Source organism: Boleophthalmus pectinirostris, unplaced genomic scaffold, assembly GCF_026225935.1.
Source record: "Boleophthalmus pectinirostris isolate CB_2022bp ecotype Guang Dong unplaced genomic scaffold, ASM2622593v1 HiC_scaffold_16, whole genome shotgun sequence".
NCBI lineage: Eukaryota > Metazoa > Chordata > Actinopteri > Gobiiformes > Gobiidae > Boleophthalmus > Boleophthalmus pectinirostris.
In genome coordinates, this window is record NW_026571095.1 from 33,453,372 (window position 1) to 33,469,952 (window position 16,581).

The following is a 16,581-nucleotide window of genomic DNA, read 5'->3' on the forward strand; positions in this document are numbered from 1 at the left end:
ACTACTACTACTACTACTACTACTACTACTACTACTACTACTACTACTACTACTATTACTCTACTACTACTACTACTACTATTACTCCTACTACTACTACTACTATTACTCTACCACTACTACTACTACTACTGCTTCTGCTGCTTCTATTGGGTTGAGTTCGGCATTGAAATAAACAAAATGACACAGAGACGTTATTTTCGTGTTGCCTTGTCTTTCTGCTGCTGCTGATTAACTTGAATTGTACATGAGCACAATGCAAAAATTACATTTTACAAATTACATTTAATTACAATATTATTTCCTCTTCGTTACCACCCAGTAATTACAGTTTCCATTAAGTTTCCATTGTCGTTGGTGAATAAAACCATAACTAATAATGGATCATGTTCATTGCCTCATCATCTAAAATGTATTTTTAACTTCTAATTCAAAACTATAATAAAAATAACAACGAATACTTTGAAACTATGTGAACACACACTGAGAGCGTCACATATGCCTACTTCTACTTGAACTGCGACTTCTAAAACTACTTCCTGTTTCAGTCCTGGTTTAGTCCTGGTTTAGTCCTGTTTTAGTCCTAGTTCATTCGTGGATTAGTCCTCCTCTTCAGTCCTGGAATCAGTCCTGGGTTAGTCCTGGTTTAGTCTTGGTTCAGTCCGTGGCGTAGGCAGCGCAAAAGTTTGTTATAATCTCGGGTTAACGGGCGGGTGCGGTGTTGTACTGACCATGCAGGACTCTGCGCTGTCGGGCTCCATTACGAAATAAATGAATCATCAGTTCGTTACATAAAGAAGGAGGAAAATAACAAAAGGGACGACAGCAGCAATAAGTTTTAAGAAGGATGTAAAAAGTTTTGTAAGTGTCCTGTGTGAGAAAAGTGTATAAAGTTTGTGCTGAAGGGTTTTACAGACTTAAAACAGATATAATAATTGTAAAATATAAAGTTGATACTTCGTGGATTTCACCTATCGCGGGTTATTTTTAGAATCGAACCCCCGCGATAAACGAGGGAAACTGTACTCTCACCTCGCAACCTGTGCACATGGACTCACACTTGTCCCGACCGGGATAGAAAACTGAGAATTTCTTGTACACGTCATTGTTAAATGTGCTTTTGTGCTTCGGTACGTTGCAGACTGACCGACTGTTTGTGTCTCGCTCCTTCTGAGTCACAGAGAACTACGAGAGACGCTCAGTTTTCAGTAACGGTACTGAAAACCTGGACATTTATAAAAAAAACAAAAAACGGACGCTCAGGACAGGACACAAAATACGGACATGTCCAGGGAAAAGCGGACGTTTGGAATCCGTGTATCATTCGTTTTTCAATATAAAACTAAAAATAAGAAAACGAAAAAAACAACAGTTTTCTTCGTTATTTGTCTCCAAAACCAAAATGAAAAAACGGATAATGATTCGTTTTTTCAGTTTTCGATTTTGTGTTTAAATGAAAAATGGAAAAAACGGATAACGGCCGTTTCCCGTTTACGTGACTTCCTGTGACTGCGATACCGAACTTTTGCACCGCGTACGGACTGAACCAGGACTGATCCAGTCCGAGACCAGACCGAGACCAGACGGGACTGAGACCGGACCAGACCGGGACCAGAGCGGGACTGAGACCGGGACCAGACCGGACCAGAGCGGGACTGAGACCGAGACCACCGGGACCAGACCAGGACCAGAGCGGGACTGAGACCGGACAGACCGGGACCAGACCGGGACCAGACCGGGACCAGACCGGGACCAGACCGGGACCAGGGTGGACTCCGAGCTTTGACTCCGAGCCTCCACGGGGTCCGAGCCTCAGCTTCGAGCTCCGGCCCTGCCGTGGGCTCTGAGCCTCCGGTCTGGTCCCTGGTCTGGTCCCGGTCTGGTCCCGGTCTCAGTCTCAGTCCCGCTCTGGTCTCGGTCTGGTCTCGGACCTGGATCAGTCACGGTTCAGTCCGTATGCGGTGCAAAAGTTCGGTATCGCAGTCACGGAAGTCACGTAAACGGGAAACGACTGTTATCCGTTTTTTTTCCATTCTTCATTTAAAACACAAAATCGAAAACTGAAAAAACGAATCGTTATCCGTTTTTTCATTTTGGTTTTGGAGACAAATAACGAAGAAAACTGTTGTTTTTCGTTTTCTTATTTTTGGTTTTATATTGAAAAACGAATGAACAAATGATACACGGATTGTTTGGTCACCCTACTGTAACTACTACTACTGCTGCTACTTTATAATCCTACAAAGATCTACTACTAGACTCTGCTGCTTACACATATTTGCATGTACCTTGTCTACTACTACAACACAGCGTTTGTGTACAGGACCTCACCCTAAACGCTCCTGCACACAGTGAATCAGAAACACCTTCCTCTTAAATAAACACGTGTCTTACTAATACTCCTTTATTAGCGGTGATAGGACGTGGGCGGGGCGGTTAAACCCGGGCTCAGGTCAGACTTTGGTATGTGAGCAGTGTTACTCAGACAATACAAGGCCTGGTTGTGTTTGAAACTGGCCTCTGAACAGTCAGTGTGCAATAATAAACCTGCTAAATATTATTGTTTTATGAGTGCGCATGTTCAAACAAATGAAGACACCCGCTGCGGTCACAATACCTCCAGTGTGTACGGGCTGACATCTTTTTAACATCCTTAAAACTTCTGCGTTTCCAGATTTTTTTAAGCTGCACAGCAAAAAGTTGTGAAATACTGACAATAAAGGGGCCTGTAACACTGTTTTCTGAGATGATATAGAGGAATTATCAGTCATTTCCACTGTTGGGCAAGTGACTTTAAAACTGTAACGTGTTATTTATTACTCATTACTGTCATTTCAGAGTAATTTGTTACTTTACGATATTACTGTATTTAAAATGTAAAATATTACACGACTGTTGCAACACTTTTAAGTTACTCTCATCAAAATAACTGCAAAGATGGTGAACTTTTGCGCCGTATATGGACTGAACCAGGACTGAACCGTGGACAGAACCAGGACTAAACCAGGTCTAAACCAAGAATAAACCAGGACTAAACTAGGACTAAACCAGGACTAAAACTAGGACTAAACTAGGACTAAAAACTAAAACAGGACTAAACTAGACTAAACCAGGACTAAACTAGGACTAAACCAGGACTAAACTAGGACTAAACCAGGACTAAACTAGGACTAAACAGGACTAAACCAGGACTAAACCAGGACAAAACTAGGACTAAACTAGGACTAAACTAGGCTTAAACCAGAGCTAAACCAGGACTAAACCAGAGTTGAACCAGGACAAACTAGGACTAAACCAGGACAAAACTAGGACTAAACCAGGACAGGACTAAACTAGGCTTAAACCAGAGCTGAACCAGGACTAAACCAGAGTTGAACCAGGACTAAACTAGGACTAAACCAGGACAAAACTAGGACTAAACCAGGACTAAACTAGGCCTAAACCAGAGCTGAACCAGGATTAAACCGGGACTAAACTGGGACTAAACCAGGACTAAACTAGAGCTGAGCTAGGACTGAACCAGGTTTAAACCAGAACTAAACCAGGTCTAAACTACGACGAAACTAGGACTAAACCAGGACTAGACCAGAACTAAACCAGGTCTAAACTAGGACTAAACCAGGACTAGACCAGAACTAAACCAGGTCTAAACTAGGACTAAACCAGGACTAGACCAGAACTAAACCAGGTCTAAACTAGGACTAAACCAGTACTAGACCAGAACTAAACCAGGTCTAAACTACGACTAAACTAGGACTAAACCAGGACTAGACCAGAACTAAACCAGGTCTAAACTAGGACTAAACCAGGACTAAACCAGAGCTGAACCATGTCTAAACCAGGACTAAACCAGGACCAAACCAAGACTAATCTTTGACTAGAACTTGGAATCTAGGAGCGCCCCTGAGAGAACCCCCGAGCGCGATCAGGCGTCAGCTGCGTTTAATTCCGTGGAGCGCGGAGTTCTGCGTCAGTCCGGTTTGCACGGTCTCGTTTCACCGCTGCTGTTATCGCGGTGATTTTAGCAAATTTATATGAAGAAAAACAAAACAAAAAACACCACTTCAATCCAGTTTAAAAAAGCATTGTGACGCACGTTACTCACATTTGTACCGAGTAAAATATTACCTCTTTTTTCACTGTAACACCACATCACTGCGTTACAGCAAAAAGCAACGCAGCACAGTAATTTGTTACTTTTATAACGCGAACACTGGTCATTTCTCTTGCACTGTCTCCTGCAGAAAGAGCCTCTGTCCTGTCTGGTATCATGTCAGTGTCTTGTGGGATTTCAGCAGATCTCCGTCTTTCTCGGGGGGCGGGGTTAGGTGTATCAATCAGGTGTGAGTGGATGTCCGACTACTGAAGCTTGAGACGTTTCTTCTCGTCATTTACGCACTCGCCTGCATTTAACGCAGACGTGTCTTTAAGATGTATCCCACTCACTAATGTCGGTTTAACATCATAACTGACGAGGGGCGTAACAGTACACAGAAAATCACAGTACGTACCTCGGTTTTGAGGTCATGGTCCCGTTCATTTTACTACAGCTGTTTGAACAAAATGCAAAACCATTTGCTCGTTGTTCATTTGTGTATTTATTAAACCAACAATTTGTTTTAACATTATACAAACGGGAAAATAAAATACTGTATTTTCTGGGCTATTAGGCGCTCTGGATTACAAGGCGCACTGTCATTAAATGGTCTAATTTTCAAACTTTTTTCACAAATAACCCGCACTGGACTTTAAACGAAACACAACAGTGTGATGGGTGAGTGGTTTTGTTTGTTTGTGTCGTTCACGGTGACTCTGGAGCTTTGTTCAGTTGGATTGTCGGCGTGTTCGCAGTGACTCAGTTGTTCAGTCGTGTCTAGAAGCGGCACGTTGCGCTCGCTTTTTCGGTTCGTTCCTCCGTTCCGTTCCTCGTCGGCGTGGAGTGATGAGTGTGTCTGGGTGTGTTTCGCTGTGCGGTCGCTGTCTGCTCCTTGTGTGTTTGCGTGTTCTGCGGGTGGTGCGGCTTTGTAATTTACTGAAGTCGTGCAGGGTGTATAGGGCGCACTGGATTGTGGCGCGCACAGTCATTTTTTTGATGGGGTTGGAGGCTTAAGAGCGCGTCTAATAGCCCAGAAAATACGGTAAATGCAAAGTGTTGCTTAGTAATACTAACAAGTTAAGTAAAATAAGTAACAAATGTATAAAATATGAAAAATGTATTCCTTGTAAACGGTACACGAAAGTTTTCAAAAAGTAAAGTGCAGCACTAACAGTTCCAGCACAAACTTTTACTTACTCTTCATATTTTTGGCCAGAAAAAACAACTTGTCCACGTCGTCTGCAGTGTCGCTGTGCCGTGGTAGCGAAAAGCGAAACTGAGGACCGTGGCGCAACGACTGTAGTTTTTTGAGGATTGACATGGTTGGGAGGGCCGGCCTAACTATAAAGCGCTGTGGGAAACACTGCCACCCAAATCACAGATGAGCTCCCTCGTGAATATTAAAGAGCCAAGCATTCTGTGTATCTGCACATGTAGTGGTGGAATCCAAACACACACAAAAAACGAAACGGTTCAGCACGAGTACATGTACTGTTACACCCTTACACGTGGTGCTTTCTGCTCTCAGGTTGCGCTGGCATTTGCTGTGTTGATAAACAAATAATCAGTCTGTGTTTCCTCATCAACGTTCTAACAGGGCGTGAGGTTCTCAAGATCCAATTTCAAATCACTGCTCCCGTCACGCAGGAAGTCACGCAGCCCTTATGCTGTTACACTATTACACACGATCTCCTTTCTGCTTTGAAAATATGGATCAGGATCTGGCTCTGATCTGACTCTCACCTGTTTCTCACCTGTGTCTTGTTTGTGTGAAGGATGGGCTGAGCAAATCGGACATGGAGAAGCTGACCTTCTATGCCGTGTCCGCCCCGGAGAAGCTCGACCGCATCGGGGCGTATTTGGCCGAGAGACTGAGCCGAGACGTGGTCCGCCATCGCTATGGGTGAGACACACACACACAGACACATTCTGGGATTATAAATGTCTTTATCTTCCATAATTTTGTTATAAAGACAAAAAACGGTCCACCATATTTTTCCAGCCTTGACCTGCAAGATGTAAGTTAGTCACACTTATTGCATATTTTTTTTACTCACGCTAATGTTTTTGCCATTATATTTACATTTTTATGCATTTCCACTTTCCACTGAAGATAAAAATGCATCAAAACCGTTGGAGTTAAAGATCCTATATGACACAAAACTGACTCATAAGGAAAAACACTGAATGAGGCGGTGTCCAAACTAACAGTGTAAAGACCCTTCGAGTATGAAATGCAAATCAGGATAAACAATCTGAAGTCATTTACATGTATCTTTTTGCTGCAGACTTGATCGGTCACGACTCGCTTCTGTTTTCTCCACTCCAGAGCGTACAGTAGTCTGTGTCCTGAATAGAAAGTGTAATCTGAATAAATGAAGTCTGGATGAAGTGTGCTCCTGAGAGCCGCTGTCAGAGCGTGACTACGAGTCATTTCCTCCACAACTGAGGACCTCATTAAACCGAGTGTGAGGGGGACGGAGCTGACGGTCCACAGACGGTCCACAGACGGTCCACAGACGGTCCACAGACGGTCCACAGACGGTCCACAGACGGTCCACAGACAGTCCACAGACAGTCCACAGACAGTCCCAGAGAGTCTCCAGTGTGAGGGGTGACGGCACTGACAGTCCACAGACAGTCCACAGTGTAAAAGGGACAGCGTTGACAGTCCGCAGTGTCATGCCTCGTCTCTGCTGAGGTCCCGGTCCTCACATGCCTTCACCTTCGCGGTTCAAGCGGGAGCGTTCCGGTCGGGTTGGCAGTGGACTGTTCTGTGGAGTGAACTCAGTCAAGCAGGTTTATCACAGCTCCTGATGGAGCAGGTCTGTGTGGACAAGTCTTCAGAGACTCACATTCAATTTCACTTCTGAAAGAACTTAATGAAGCTTGCCAAGATACTGAGTGCAGTTGATTAAACAAAACCGACTTTAAGTGTATGAAGTGTGTGTATTTCAAACCTTTGTGTGTCTCCACATAACTACTGTGCTGCAACTTAGTCACAAGAAAAAGTGGAAAAAAATAATAAAAAGTAAGATGATATAAACATTTAGGCCTCAAGCGTACACACTGCCAACCTTGCCAAATCCTATAGCCAGGGTTCCCACAGTTATTGAAATCATGGAAAAGTCATGGAAATTGAAAATGTCATTTTCCAGGCCTAGGCTGTTATGATTTCCAAATGTATGTGCCTTTTGTTAAAAAGAGACAACAATAAATGCACTGACAGGATTTTGAATGTTAAAAAACTATAATCCCAAACCATTAGGTGAGTGGAAAGAGTTAACATTTCATATTTAGCCTTTAAGTCTGATCAATTCTCACATGTAGGTGCTGTAAAGTCATGGAAAATTCACTTTAGGTCATGAAAACGTTACCTGAGTTACATCAGTTACCTGGAGTAGTGTTTTGTTTTTAAGCTGGGTTCTTCTCTTTATTTTGACCTTGTGATCTCACTGTGTTTTTAAACTCCGCACACCTTGCCTAAAATAATTTGGATAATTTGAGATTTGTAGCTGTTAACTTGACAATACATTTGTGAATGGAACAAAACACAACTCTATGCATGTTTTTGAGGAGGTAATATGCTAACATTTGGCATAAAACAGGCCCTTAACATGACATTGGTGCGTTCATCGTCCTTGTGTCCGTTTTCCGCAGGAACGTTGTGATCGCGATGGAGGCTCTGGACCAGCTGCTCATGGCCTGTCACTCCCAGAGCATCAAACCGTTCGTGGAGAGTTTCCTGCACATGGTGGCCAAACTGCTGGAGTCCAGGGAGCCCGACCTGCAGGTGCTGGGAACCAACTCGGTGAGTCTGAGGAACGCCAAACAACAAAAAAATCCTCCCGTCCAGAGCCCAAACCATTATTCACCTGTTTCATCGTCCAAACTCTGAAGTCCTGCGAGACGTCTGCCATCTGCCAATGATTTAGTTTTGTGCTGATTTGTTTTTTATTGCTGCGAAAAGTCGTAAAAGTGCAAGTTTTTACCAACTTCTGATCAGCAATTCTGGGTATATTAAAAAAAAAAAAGAGGGTCTACCACCTGCTTTCCTCCATGGAGAGTTGCCTGAAATGTTCCAACATATGACTTTAAACTAATTTGTATCCATCGAGAAAACATAATTACTGTACATTATTTTCTGATTTATGTTATAATGTTTTTTACTGATCAAAAACAGACCTGGAGTTGTTGTTTTGTTTCATTTTCACATTTAACACGCAAACCCTGCAGATTTACGCTGAGTTCTCCTCTCAAATTGAAAACACCACCTTGTTCCACCTTGTGATGTCATGAGGTGATACAGGAAGTGCTCCACAGTGTTTTTAAACTCAGTACTAATGATGCACCGGAATAAAAATTTGTGGCCAAAACCGAATAAAAATTAAACGCTTGGCCGAATACCGAAACTGAAAATCAAATATGGTTGTTTTTCACTTTTTTTTGTATAAATAGTCTAGAATAAATTTTTAGAAATGTTTTTAAAAGAAAATAAATGTTTATATTCCAGTAGCCTTTCCAGTAGGTTTTTCATTCATATTAGACTAGGCCTTCAAACAAAACAACAATTCCCCAAAAAAAATGTAAGTACATTAAAGTAGATAAACCCACAACTAGGGCTGAACGATTTTAAGAAAAAAACTGAAATAGCGATTTTTCTGTCAGATATTGCGATTTCGATTTCATCTTTCCACATCAAGTTTCAGTGCACATGAACATTTGCAAACATCACAGAAACTTACATCTAGGTTTGTCCCGATCCGATCACGTGATCAAAAATCGGCGCAGATCACGTGACTGTGGACTCGATCTGGACTTGGACGTTATGTGCCGATCAGGTATCGGATAAATAATATATGTATATAACACACAGGAGACAACAGTTTTGTTTTGTTTGTTTTAACTGAGGTGCGGGATTTGCTCAGGGACATTCAGTCAGCGTGACTGTCTGTCCCAGCACCTGCTGTACTAGAGACACACTCGCTCTGGCACTTTTGGGCCGTGTCGTGCTCGGGCGCTGTTACCTGTGGTTCTGTGGTCCGTGTTCCCACCTGCGAGGCCGAGGGCGATCGTCACACGGTGCTGTTTGTTTGCATGTTGCGCAACGAAGTCGGTGCTTTTGGCGGGGAGAGTGGGAAAAGCAGCATGAAGTGTCTATAGGCGAGTTTCAGCTGACGTCATTGTTATTAAAAGCCCGCGTTGCTGCTGGGAAATATTTTGGTCGGAGGCAAGAAACACGATAGCGTCAAACACAGTGCGTAACCTCGCGTATTTATCCCCGATAATGGTAAATTCCTGCTGCATTATCGGATGCACAAATAGAAGCACGGAAGAAGGAAAATGTCTTTTTCGTATTCTGAGTGAAAAGAACCTCTAACGGTGAATTAAACGACTTTCAAACATTCGCAGAGCAAATGTAGAAGATCCTAACAAACCGTGGACTCAAACAAGTTCAACAACACATCGAGACTCTTGGAGGTTTTCATCTTTTCTGCTGTGAATGGTCCAGGAGTTTCCACCAAGTCATTGTGGATTATCGCCAAGTGAATATTTGTCCAGGTAGTTGGAGATTCTGACCAGAAATTTGGTTTGGTCCAACTTTTGTCGGGGTTGAAAAGGGTGATTTGTCGTCCGTCGATGCTTATGACCAATTTCTGGTCAAATGGTCTTGGGTCCTCTGCCGTTAGAGTGGATAAATAACCGGATCAATACCCTTTACGTGCTTTCTCGCTCCGTCCGTCATGTTGAATTAGTGTTTCTTGCCGCCGACCAAAATAATTCCCAGCATGCAACGCGCGCTTTTGTCAACAATGAAACTCGCCTATTGAGCGGTGGGACCGATGTTGCGGTGCGTTCCGCTGTGGACTTGTGGATGTGGGGGCGGTCAGGGGAAGAGAGGCTGTGGGGCTTCTGTCATCTCCTTTTTATTTGGTAAGATTTTGTATTATTTGGACGGATCATAGACGAGCCTAAACGTTTCAAATGCTTCCATATAATATCAAATATACAAACTGTAGATTCAGGTCTGAGCTGATTCTGGTCTGGTTCCTGTTTTGTCCAGTACATTAAGTTTACGAAGTTACACATTCCAAGACCAGACTGTGAAAAGTCAAGATTTTCAATGGTGGTTCATGGTTAGAAAAGTTAATAAAATTTAAGATTTTTCACACTAAGTTCAACCCAAATACTACACAATCTGATCCTCCCAAACATCCTGGATCTTATTCTTTGCTCTTAGTTCTTTTCATAATTTTTATAGAAGTATCGTATCGGGACTCGGGGCAAAAAAATGTGATCGGGACATCCTTAAAGGGAGATACGTTTAATAGTTTAATGTCATACGGTGGAACATTCCAGGCAAAGCAATAACATCTCCAAGCTGACAGGCAGGTCCCAGAACTTCATTCAGTAAAGTTACATCGTGCACTTTTTAAATAAACATCTCTTGAGTTTAATGTTCTGAGAATCGAGCAGAGAACAGAACGAGCGCCGTCCCGTTTCCAGGCGCAGCGTTCAGCCTTCGCCCTCGGGTTTAAAAGACCTGTACCTGACTTGAATGATTTTAATGTTTTAATAATTACGTGGCATTTTCTCGGGTCGTAACTAATGCAGAAGCTGCTGACCTTTTTTCAGCACATTAGGCACATTGTTACCGAGAACCATGGGAAATGAACTGCCTGACACCGGCCCAGACGCTTCATTCTAAGTCACGGAGCGTTTTCAAGAGCGACAAAAACGCAGATAGTAGTGCAGCGTTTCAGTTCGGATGCCAGTTTTGATACTAAAGCTTTAAGTTTTTGCTGATTCTTGAAACTGATGCCAGAGCAGCAACTAAAAACATCTTTTATTTTATGGAGACAGTATTGCTTTGCTCTGGAATGTTTCACAGTTTTAAACCTTTGTATCTTCACGGAGACCAAACCAGACGAAGTGACAGGTCAGATCTGTGGAGAGGAATAGAGAGAATACCTGTTTTTCTAGGTGTTTTATGCTGTAAAATCTATTAAAAATGCTATAAAACCACCTGTAATTTAGATGGGTATATGTTTAAAATCATACTGTGGAACATTTCAGGCAGAGCAATGGCATCTCCATAGAATCAAGCAGGTGACGGATCCACCATTAAAAAAGTTACACGATGCACCTTTAAAACAAAAATAAAATAAGACCAAACTGATCCAAATGTGTTACGAAGCTGTTATTTATTGCTCAGGTAACTACGGAAAAAAGTTGTGTAAATAAAAGTTCAAACATTGAGACTTTTGGGCCAATTACGGCCACTAAATGATCTTACTGCATTCAATTTATGTGGCCCACCAGAATCAATATTTGAAAGCCCAAATCTGACCCAGCAAATATTTAAAGGTGCATTGTGTAACATTTCTGGTGGAGGGTCCGTCAAATGGGTTTCTCCATGGAGATGTTATTGCTTTGTCTGGAATGTTTCACAGTGTGGCTTTAAACCTTTCTACCATCATGGCGATCAAACCAGACCAAGTCACATGTTAGGTGTTTCCTTCGACTTATAGGCGAGTTTCATTGTTGACAAAAGCGCGCGTTGCATGCTGGGAATTATTTTGGTCAGCGGCAAGAAACACTAATTCAACATGACGGACGGAGCGAGAAAGCACGTAAAGATTATTGATCCCGGTTATTTATCCACTCTAACGGCAGAGGATCCAAGACCATTTGACCAGAAATTGGTCATAAGCATCGACGGACGACAAATCACCCTTTTCAACCCCGACAAAAGTTGGACCAAACCAAATTTCTGGTCGGAATCGCCAACTACCTGGACAAATATTCACTTTGGCGATATCCACAATGACTTGGTGGAAACTCCTGGGCCATTCACAGCAGAAAAGATGAAAACCTCCAAGAGTCTCGATGTGTTGTTGAACTTGTTGGAGTCCACGGTTTGTTAGGATCTTCTACGTTTGCTCTGCGAATGTTTGAAAGTCGTTTAATTCACCGTTAGCGGTTCTTTTCACTCAGACATTTTCCTTCTTCCGTGCTTCTATTTGTGCATCCGATAATGCAGCAGGAATTTACCATTATCGGGGATAAATACGCGAGGTTACGCACTGTGTTTGACGCTATCCGTGTTTCTTGCCTCCGACCAAAATATTTCCCAGCAGCAACGCGGGTTTTTAATAACAATGACGTCAGCTGAATCTTGCCTATACTACGGTGCGACTTATATATTAAAATGTTTCAGTGAAGTGGTGAGAGGTTCTAGTCTTGTGTGTGAGTATCTGCTGCTCCTGTTCCTCCTGTACCACTGTCACTTGGCTCTACTGCGCATGTCTCCTGCAGAAAGAGCCTCTGTTCTGTCTGTATCATGTCAGTCGATCGCACCATTACTTCTGCACCACTGAACAATTTAACATTTAAACAAACTTATGAAGACGACGGAGAAGACTGAACACAGATGAAGAAAAAAGAAAATCAGATTTTGCAGATCACAAACTGCAAGTCGTGAAATCTGCAGCTGAAAACGATAATCGAGCAGCAGAAAGAAAGTTTTGGAGTGAGAGAGAAACTTGTGACACCGGGAGGATGCACCATGAAACTTTCCTGAAGTCACTGGATGGACGGACAAAGTCTGGACTTCAGTGACACCGAAACCATCCTGTCGGGATTCAGAAAGACCCGAATAATTCTAACTGGAACTGATGCTGAGGAAGCGGCGCTCTGTTTACCTCCAGAGGTCGAGGCCGAGTTGTTCAGAAGTGACACCGAGGATGAAGAATTGAATGGATTTAGTGATTTGGAGTGAGATGGAGAGTTTGTTAAACTTGTTCTGTTCTGTTGTTTATGTTATAGTTTATCTGAAGAACTGTTCATATGTGACGTTAACAGTCTGTTGTTCTCTCTTCTATTGTTTTTACTACAACTTGATATATGAATATGAATAAATTTCCCCCCAAAAAAATGCAACTTAAATATATTTTTTCTTCTTCATTATGCGTTTTTTGGCTGGTGCGATGTATAGTCCAAAAAAATATGAGATTTTTGGGCTATAAAACCACCTTTAAGTGAATAAATGTAAGGTTGATTTGTCTAAAGTCACACTGTGGAACATTCAAATTAGACCAGTCGACAAGTTACATAATGTACCTTTAAATATCAGTTCCATTGTCCAGTACGTCAGATCACTGCATTCCCAACAGATAGTAGCAAAGACTGGAGATCTATTAGGAAACCGCTGCCCGACACTATCACAGACTGTAGTTTCTGTGTCACGGCGCCGTTTCACACCAGATCAAAAGTTCAAACTAAAACCTGAGTCATGTTTGAAATGGGGTCGAGGCCCTTTAAGCGTTGTAGGGGAGGGGCTGGGGAGCGCAGTTGGGGGGGGCAGGGGGCTGGGCCTAAAAGTGTCCGAGCGGAGGACGCGGCAAAGGTTGAAGCGGCGTGAAAACAAAGCGCTTCATTTCACAGGCGCTCGTTTAAAACACTGCTTAATAGATGTGCTAAATGTGGCCCGGGGGAGTCAAACGGTGTCTATTAGTTTAGCTCCGGATGCCCTCCCCGTCCCCGTCCTCCTCTCCTCTACCTGTCCTCCTCTTCTCCTCGTCCTCCTTCCCTCACTGTCCTCTTCACCTCTCTGTGCTCCTGATGCCCTCCCCGTCCTCCTCTTCATCCTCCTCTCCTCCCTGTCCTCCTCGCCTCCTCGTCGTCCTCACCTCCCGCTCCTCCTCCCTGTCCTCCTCCCTTCCCAGTCCTCCTCTCCATCGTCCTCCTTCCACCTCCCATCTTTCCTCACCTCCTTCTCCTTCCTCTTCCTCCTGTCCTCCTCACCCCTCCGTCCTCCTCACCTCCCCATTTTCCTCACCTACCTTCGTCCTCCTCGCCTCCCTGTCCTCCTCATCTCTACATCCTCCTCACCTCCCTGTCCTCCTCCCTTCTCGTCCTCTTCTCCGTCCTCCTCCTCCTCCGCCTCCTCCTCTGTCCTTCCTCCCCTTCCTTTCCCCGTCCTCCTCCCCGTCCTCCTCTCCTCTCTGTCCCCCTACTCTCTCCATCCTCCTCCCCTCCGTGTGCTCCAGATGCCCTCTCTGTCCTATTCACCTCCCTGTCCTCCTCTCCTTGTCCTCCTCCCTGTCCTCCTCTCCTCCCTCTGCTCCTGATGTCCTCCTCCCCTCCCCGTCCCCCTCCCCTTCCTGTCCTCCTCTCCGTCCTCCTCTCCTCCCCATTCTCCTGTCCTCCCTGTCCTCCTCCCTTCTCTGTCCTCCCCTCCATCTCCTCCCCTCCTCCTCCTCCTTTCCCCATCTTCCTCCCTGTCCTCCTCCCTTCCCCGTGTTCCTGATGCCCTCCTTGTCCTCTTCCCCTCCTCCTCTCCCCGTCCTCCTCCTCCTCCTCCCTGTCCCCCTGTGCAGACTCATCACATCATTTAACTCAGACCTTTTTTAGCTCTGCGTGTAAGAGCTGACAGAGCGCTCCTGACACTGTACGGCTGAGCGTCTGACAGCTGCTGGTCAACGCTAATATCAAGGACTTTCTTAGGCATTTTGTAGTACGGCATTAAACTATATGTCCTGCAGTTAATTAAACAAAATGTGTCATCAAAGTGGCTCGGTTACTGTTTTCAGCTGCAGATTTCAGCTGAAAACAGTGTAATCTTGTAATCTGCAAAATATGATTTTAGAAGTAATGGTGCGATTCGACTGACCAGACAGACAGAGGCTCTTTCTGCAGGAGACATGCGCAGTAGAGCATAAGTCACAGATAGGGATGGGCATTTGATAAAACCGATCTTAATCTATCGTCGGGAGAATTAACGATCGATTATCGATTAATCATTAATGTTTTTATATTAAAATGATCATCATTATTATTACTATCTGCAAAACTAATCTGCATAAATAAATTCAACTTTACGACATATAAACCGTAACGACTCTAGAGCCACATCAGCCCGTTTGACATTATAATGTGTTTAATTCAGTTTTGTGCAACTCTCACAGAAACAAAATTTAAAACCACATGACTAATTTGCATAAAGCAAAGAAAAAAACAGCTCTTGTGTCGCTGATGTGGTTCAACTTCTGTCGGATTAAAGGACATGACTCAGGTGAATACAGGTTAGTGTGACCATATTTCCATTTGTCAAAACCAGGACATCGTACGGGGGGTGGGAGGTGGGGACTCCTCATCGACATTGAGCTACTCTCACCTGGCAAAACTTTTTAATGTTTTTCGGTGTCCTAATGAACTTTGAGGTCCCTGGCTCCCTCACTGGACACCGAGACATATGTGCCTGCTTTACCCACTGTGCACATGGACTCACATGGAAAACAGGGAATTTCTGGTACAAGTCATTGTTAAATGCACATTTGAGCTTCGACATGTTGCAGGCCGACTGACTGTTTGTGTCTGCTCACACCTTCTGAGTGCCCATTTGCATCACTTTACAAAAGAAAACCCGGACGGCCAAGACAGGATGTGAAAAACGGACATGTCCGGGGAAAAACAGACATTTGGTCTCCCTACGCTACGCACAGCAACCTACATTCGGTTTGTCGATTAAAAATGAACATAATCAACGAAATTCTTAATGATCAGTTATTGATTAATCAACTAATCATGCCCATCCCTAGTCGCAGGAAACAAAGGGGAAAAAGTGTGACTTATAGTCCAAAAAATACTGTAAATTCTCTGCTCTAGTGTGATGTTTGGCGATCCATCGGAGGGGCCCCCAGCACGCGGCGCTTTGTTTCGATGACGTTTTCGATGACGTCAGCTCCCATTGGGCATCACAGATTTCTCACGCAGAAATCAGCGCACTTGTTTCTTTTACCAAGTCATGGAAAATTATTTTTGTGTTTTTTAGAGGTCCACATAGCAACATGACAGTGATCCACAGGTGTCGTAGATTATAACAACAGGAGACAAAAGCACAATATGAAAATGTCAAGATCAAGATGGTCAAAGCTGTCACTCTAATATGTGTGCTCTGCAGAGAAGTAGATCTGCCCTGGTCTTCTGGATTATATTTTTAAACCTGTTTACCACATGGCTGCAAAGAATGATTATAGTTGTAGACTTGACAACTTCATTTATGTAGGGAATTCTCACATTTTAGAGTCTGTTTACGGCCTAAACGATGTGTGTGCATAATTCTGCTGTTAATGAAAAACAAAACCACGATGAATCCAGGTGTGACGTAAAGTAAATCCTCCACAGACACGTTCCGAAGTGCCTCTTTTAGTTTCTTTAGTAGTCGTCTCTGAAATGTTAATGGTCTTGAATGAATTGTTGGCTAAAAACAGATCTGATTGGAATATTTGTGGTGATGTGTGCGGATCCAAGTCCACCTGGAGCTGTTAACATGCTGCGCGGGTGTGTGTGCGTGGTTCTGTGTGTGTGTGTGTTGTGTGTGTGTCAGACAGTGCTCTGCTAATGGCCGTCCTCGGGGAGATGGGCCTATGAATAGAACGCTATTTACACATGCATCATTTATTACATCACTTAATTCTGCG

The 16,581-nt window shown here is 43.6% G+C and overlaps 1 protein-coding gene across 2 annotated transcripts in view; it reads left to right on the forward strand.

Annotated features, from left to right (window-relative positions):
* Positions 1–16,581, forward strand: part of efr3a (EFR3 homolog A (S. cerevisiae)) — a 123,974-nt gene that overhangs the window by 48,412 nt on the left and 58,981 nt on the right. For both annotated transcript variants that reach the window (XM_055151456.1, XM_055151455.1), the window contains 2 exons: positions 5,872–5,999; positions 7,757–7,907. In XM_055151456.1, the coding sequence (XP_055007431.1) occupies positions 5,872–5,999; positions 7,757–7,907 (279 nt within the window). The remainder of the gene's footprint in view (positions 1–5,871; positions 6,000–7,756; positions 7,908–16,581) is intronic.